Raw genomic sequence first — 5,760 nt, 5'->3', positions numbered from 1 at the left:
TTCCTTCCCCCCGAATTTTACGTCCCGGGGGGGGGCCGGGGCCCCCCCATCCCCCCCCGCCCGCCGCGCGGGCTCGCCCCCCCCCCCCCCCCCCCCCCCCCCCCCCCCCCCCAGGTTCATTGCTCTTCCTCCCATTCCCACCCCAGGGCTGAGGGCTCAGAAGCTGCACAGCTGGCAGAAATCTATGCCAAGTTGGAGGAGATTGAGGCTGACAAGGCACCTGCCAGGTATTTAAAATTCCCTTTCCCTCTGTCAGATTTCACTTTTCCATTTTGCTATCTATTCCAACCGGGTTCTTCAATATTTTCATCCGTAGGGCATCAGTCATTCTTGCTGGGCTTGGCTTTACTCCTAAAATGCAGCAGCAGCCCACCCGGTGAGTGGCCCTTACATTCTTGGCTCTGAACACTGTTGGCACTGCCCCTGCCTGCCCTGGTGAATACCCACCCCTGATGTGGCTCTCTCTTTCTTTAGGGAGTTCTCAGGTGGCTGGAGGATGAGACTGGCCCTGGCCCGGGCCCTGTTTGCCAGGTGAGTCTCTTGGGCCTGTGTATGGATACTATGGAGGATGGGCCTTGGTTCTTGGGAGATGGCAATGGGTTGCTGACCTAAACCCTCAACTCTTGCATTCTTTCCGTAGGCCAGATCTTCTGCTGTTAGACGGTGAGTTTGAATGGGGCACCGTGACTTTTGGGTGGGAAAGGGTGGCAACATCCAAGTTCCTAGTTCTCCAGCGCTTCAATCCCAAATGTGTCCTCCCCTACTTTCCCAGAACCCACAAACATGCTGGATGTAAGGGCCATCCTGTGGCTGGAGAACTACCTGCAGGTGAGTGCCTACAGGTGCTGGAGTAGGTCTGGGAAGGTCTGCCTCCAAGACGCCTTGGGGAGCTGAGAGCTGACTGCCTTCCCAAACTGGGCCTGCCATCCTGTGACCCCCCCCCCCCCCCCCAGACGTGGCCCTCCACAATCCTGGTCGTCTCCCACGACCGCAACTTCCTGAATGCCATAGCCACAGACATCATCCACCTGCATAGCCAGCGGCTAGATGGTTACCGGGGAGACTTTGAGACCTTCATCAAGAGCAAGCAGGAGCGGCTGCTCAACCAGCAGCGTGAATATGAGGCCCAGCAGCAGTATCGCCAGCATATCCAGGTGTGGGAACGGGCAGGTCCCACCCCACAGGTTTTGGAATTGCAGGGAGTGAGGGAGCCTGACCAGGGACTGCACTCATCACCCACAGGTTTTCATTGACCGGTTTCGCTACAATGCCAACAGAGCCTCTCAAGTGCAGAGTAAACTCAAGATGCTGGAGAAGCTGTGAGTACCAGGTCCTTGACCAGACCCTGACTTCTGTTCTCTCGTTTTGCAGGCCACCCTTTGCCCTCCCCTTCTAGGTCTGCTCTTTTCTAGGAACCAGCTTTAACTTCTTCCTCTGCAGGAAAGCAAACTATTCTGTATTGCTCTTGGAGAGTTAATTTTGCCCCCAGGCCTAGGCAACTACTAATCTACTTTCTGTGTCTATATATTTGCTTATTCTGGACATTTCATATAAATGGAATCATACAACATATGACCTTTTGTGTCTGTTTTCACTAGGCATAATGTTTTCAAGGTTCATCCATGTTGTAGCATGTACCAGTACTTCGTTCCTTTTTATGGCCAGATAATATTCCATTTTATGGATATACCACATTTTGTTTATTGATTCATCAGTTGGTGGACGTTTGGATTATTTCGCCTTTTGGGCTCATAGGAATAATGCTGCTATGAACATTTGTGTGCAGGTTTTTGTGTGGACATACGTTTTCTATTCTCTTGAGTATATACCTAGGAGTGAAATTGCTAGGTTACATGATAATTCTATATTTTACTTTTCAACAACTGCCAAACTGTTTTCTAAAGCAGCTGCACTGTGTTATATTCCTACCAGCAGTGTATGAGGGTTCCGGTTTCTCCACATCCTTGCCCATACTTTGCTGTCTTTTTAATTTTAGCTATCCTAGTGGGTGTGAAGTGATAGCTCATTGTGGTTTTGATTTGCATTTCCTTAATGACTAATGATACTGAGCATTAGGGTTTAATCTTGAAGCAGCCTTTCTAGAGGTACTGGTAGTGGGGGAGGTTAAAATCATAAGGCTTGGGATTTTGTGACATTGAAACATATATCACAATATATTAACTGGGAGAACAAAAAGCAACAAAAAAGATAATCCTATTTTCCCAGCATATAGTGAACTAGAAGAAGGTACTCTAAAATAAGAAGGTTATCTGGGTGGTGAGAGTACAGGCTTTTTCTAAGTTTTCTCTGAACATATATTACTTGTGTGATAAGAACAAGAAAGTTATTTTTTAGAGTCATAAATCTCGTCTGTCTCTTCTCTCCTCAGGCCTGAGCTGAAACCCGTGGACAAAGAGTTGGAGGTCGTGATGAAGTGAGTGCTGCCAGAGGGGCAGGTGGGGAAGTTCTTGTTTCTGGCTGCCCTCGTGCTCCTCACCCCCACCTCCTACAGGTTCCCTGATGGCTTTGAGAAGTTCTCACCACCAATTCTCCAACTAGATGAGGTGGATTTCTACTATGACCCTAAGCACGTCATCTTCAGCCGTCTCTCAGTCTCCGCTGATCTTGAGTCCCGCATCTGTGTGGTATGGTTGCTATTTCTCTGTTCCATGAGCTGGGATTCTCCCACCCCAATATGTGGTGTCAATTGGCCCAGATCCTCAGGCTACAAAGGGAAGAGGTCCACAGGAACAGGAGTCAGGGCCTGGGCCAAGGGCTTGGCTGTTCTTGTGCTGCCCCATCCTCCAGCCTCACAGGGCTGTTTGCAGAGATGAAAATCCTGGCCTGTGGTATTTTATGAACACTGAGAGCAGGACTTTATCTTAGTGGTCTCGGTTCTGAGTTTTCTCAAACCATGCAACAGAGAGGACAGAGCCTGGGCTTCAGGGTCAGGCTTCAGATCCTGCCTCTGCCATTTCCTAGCCTGGTTACTAAGCAGTTTCCTTGTCCTTAAAATGGAGATAACATCTACCTTACTTGGTTAATGGGAGAATTAAATCCCCAGCACTTAGTAGGTACTTAGGTATTGGTTCCCTCTACATCTTTACTACTTCCTTCATTTTTCTCTACACTTCCTTCAAAATATTTTTTTAGTTGTTGAAGGAGTCATTGGGATGACTGGGATGAATGCTCCTCTCCTTCCCTGCTGTGTGCCACACATGTATACTCTTTAACCTTCTCATGTTTCTTCTTACAGGTTGGGGAGAATGGGGCTGGGAAGTCTACCATGCTGAAGCTGCTTATGGGGGACCTGGCACCTGTTCGAGGTATCAGACATGCTCACAGGTAGGGCCCACACCTCACTCCCCAACCACCCATGCATGGTGGCTATATTCCTTTATGGTCATTGCCTTCCATCCTTCGTTTCTGCCTGCAGGAATCTGAAGATTGGCTATTTCAGCCAGCACCATGTGGAGCAGCTGGACCTGAATGTCAGTGCTGTGGAATTGCTGGCACGCAAGTTTCCTGGTGCGACAGGGATTTGAGTTGAGGAAAGAGGGCCAGGGCTGATGCCTACAGCTGGGCCTACCTTGGGGGAGGGTGCTGAGCAGCCCACCCGAGTGTAGGTGTAAGAACATGGGCATGTGGAGACAGAGCTAGGGGAGGGAGAAGGGAGGGAGTTGGGCCAAGAACCCACAGGATGGGGTGGGGCCTATTCCAGGACGGCCTGAGGAGGAGTATCGTCACCAGCTGGGCCGGTACGGCATCTCTGGAGAACTGGCTGTGCGCCCTGTTGCCAGCTTGTCTGGGGGCCAGAAGAGCCGGGTAGCCTTTGCTCAGATGACCATGCCCTGGTGAGGCCTCATTTTCTAGAGCTCTTGCCCTCCCTCTTCCTCTCTTGCCTAGTAGAAAGTGATCCTCTTGCCTTCATGTTAGAGGAGTACATTTTCTCCCACCCACCATAATGGCCCATGTTTGTGGGTTCTGCTTCCAGTCCCAACTTCTACATTCTGGATGAACCCACAAACCACCTGGATATGGAGACAATTGAGGCTCTGGGCCGTGCTCTCAACAATTTCAGGGTGAGTCTGCCTTCTCACCACCCACTCCTCCCCAGACCTCAGCACCCCTTGGGGCCCCCCTGAGTGCCTCCTGGTCTCCTGTCTTTCAGGGTGGTGTGATTCTGGTTTCCCATGATGAGCGCTTCATCCGTCTGGTGTGCCGGGAGTTGTGGGTATGCGAAAAAGGCGGCGTCACCCGGGTCGAGGGTGGATTTGACCAGTACCGTGCGCTTCTCCAGGAACAGTTCCGCCGTGAGGGCTTCCTCTAGGGACACCAGCTGAGGACTCTGCCCAGGACATGGACTGGTCTCTCAGACCCCTGGGCCACTACGTAGGCAACCATCTCCAGGCCATGGACTTCCCCTGACTTTGGGGACAGCCTTATTTCCAAATCTCTCCTTTTGACTGGAGCATCTTCTGCACAACCCAGGGAGCCCCTGTAAGAGTCTGTGAGGACTGGTCTTCCAAGGGGAAGGGGTGGGGGGTGCCCTCTGGGGTTATAGATTTCCCCTACTGGCTCAGCTCTGACTGGGCCCTGAGTGGCTGCTATGTAAATTAAACCTCCCGCTGCATCTCCCATGTCTCATCTCTGCTACTCCCTGGCAGGGCTACAGTGTTTGCCCACTGTTCAGGAGTGTGGGCTCCTCACTTGGTGTTTTCCTGTGACACTTGTATCAGTCACATGGAGGCAGCTATGGCACCACCAGCCTTGTCCCTGGAAGGAGACATCATTAAAGCTGCTGGGGCTCAGAGGTCACCTGCCTGACCTTGCGCTGGGCTGCCTTGGTGAAATGAAGGGCAGTGTATTACATGACTGGTGGTGTTCCCTGTGGTCTGGGATCAACTGGAGGGGTCTCGTGTTCTGCTCTCGCAGCCCCACTGCTTGGGAGAGTGAAGTGATTCTGTAACCTGGCCTCAAACCGAGACCAGTGGTTTGCCACCTGCTTTCTCCAGTGGGCTCTGGCCCAGGTTCACCTTCTTCTCTGATCTGGACCCTCAGATGGGGCTGAAGAGAAACCGAGAAAATGTCTTTGTCCTCATTTTGCTTGAGTGGTTTTATGATGTCCTTTATTTTTCCTCTAACCACATGGGACGGGCTGGGGAGGTAGGGAATTGAGAATGAGATCTAATGGGAAGAAATAGAGCACGTTGTTTTCAAATTAAGCAATCTTTAAGAGGGGAGGGTAGATTCTACCTGTTGATTTATAAATATTATTTCTTGAGGACTTAGCTGCTATATGTAATAATTTGCAGAAAACACAAAAATAGAGACATTGCTTTGCTCTCAATGACAACAGAAAAACCAGAATCAACAGAAGGGACTTGCTGGCTTCATGGAGAATTGTAGTCACAAAGTTCAACCAAGGAATTTTAACTCAGCTGCTGAGGGTTTTGTGCTACAGGTAGCTGGGGGAGAGATCCCTGTTTGGAGTAAAGGAGAATAAAGACAGGAAGGCTCTGATGTTTTACCACAGAGCAGGCGCCAGTGGACTGATAAAGCTGGCAGAGTGACCACCAACCAGCCTGCCTTCTCAGCCTCCCTCCGCAGAGGGCCAGAGGAGGTGCTCTTCCAGCCATGTCTGTGGCCACGTGCATTCTCACACTCCTGAGAGCCTTCTCTCAGCTCCCAGCACTCTTCCAACCTCGGACCTGCAGATGGGCCAGTCGGAGGCCTGTTTGTCAGGCTCTCAGCCCCTTC

General features: G+C 50.9%; 1 protein-coding gene across 1 annotated transcript in view; it reads left to right on the top strand.

Annotated features, from left to right (window-relative positions):
- The window catches only part of ABCF3 (ATP binding cassette subfamily F member 3), a 7,182-nt gene extending 2,541 nt beyond the window's left edge, over positions 1 to 4,641 (top strand). Inside the window, exons 8-21 of the mRNA XM_046659639.1 lie at positions 147 to 227; positions 317 to 376; positions 475 to 531; positions 641 to 663; positions 773 to 828; positions 954 to 1,154; positions 1,243 to 1,319; positions 2,390 to 2,434; positions 2,513 to 2,645; positions 3,257 to 3,345; positions 3,437 to 3,528; positions 3,722 to 3,854; positions 3,995 to 4,082; positions 4,172 to 4,641. Of these exons, the coding sequence (XP_046515595.1) occupies positions 147 to 227; positions 317 to 376; positions 475 to 531; positions 641 to 663; positions 773 to 828; positions 954 to 1,154; positions 1,243 to 1,319; positions 2,390 to 2,434; positions 2,513 to 2,645; positions 3,257 to 3,345; positions 3,437 to 3,528; positions 3,722 to 3,854; positions 3,995 to 4,082; positions 4,172 to 4,330 (1,294 nt within the window). The 3' untranslated portion in view covers positions 4,331 to 4,641. The remainder of the gene's footprint in view (positions 1 to 146; positions 228 to 316; positions 377 to 474; positions 532 to 640; positions 664 to 772; positions 829 to 953; positions 1,155 to 1,242; positions 1,320 to 2,389; positions 2,435 to 2,512; positions 2,646 to 3,256; positions 3,346 to 3,436; positions 3,529 to 3,721; positions 3,855 to 3,994; positions 4,083 to 4,171) is intronic.
- Positions 4,642 to 5,760: the final 1,119 nt, after the last annotated feature.

Source organism: Equus quagga, chromosome 4 (genome assembly GCF_021613505.1).
Source record: "Equus quagga isolate Etosha38 chromosome 4, UCLA_HA_Equagga_1.0, whole genome shotgun sequence".
Classification (NCBI taxonomy): domain Eukaryota; kingdom Metazoa; phylum Chordata; class Mammalia; order Perissodactyla; family Equidae; genus Equus; species Equus quagga.
This window is presented reverse-complemented; position numbering and strand designations above follow the sequence as displayed.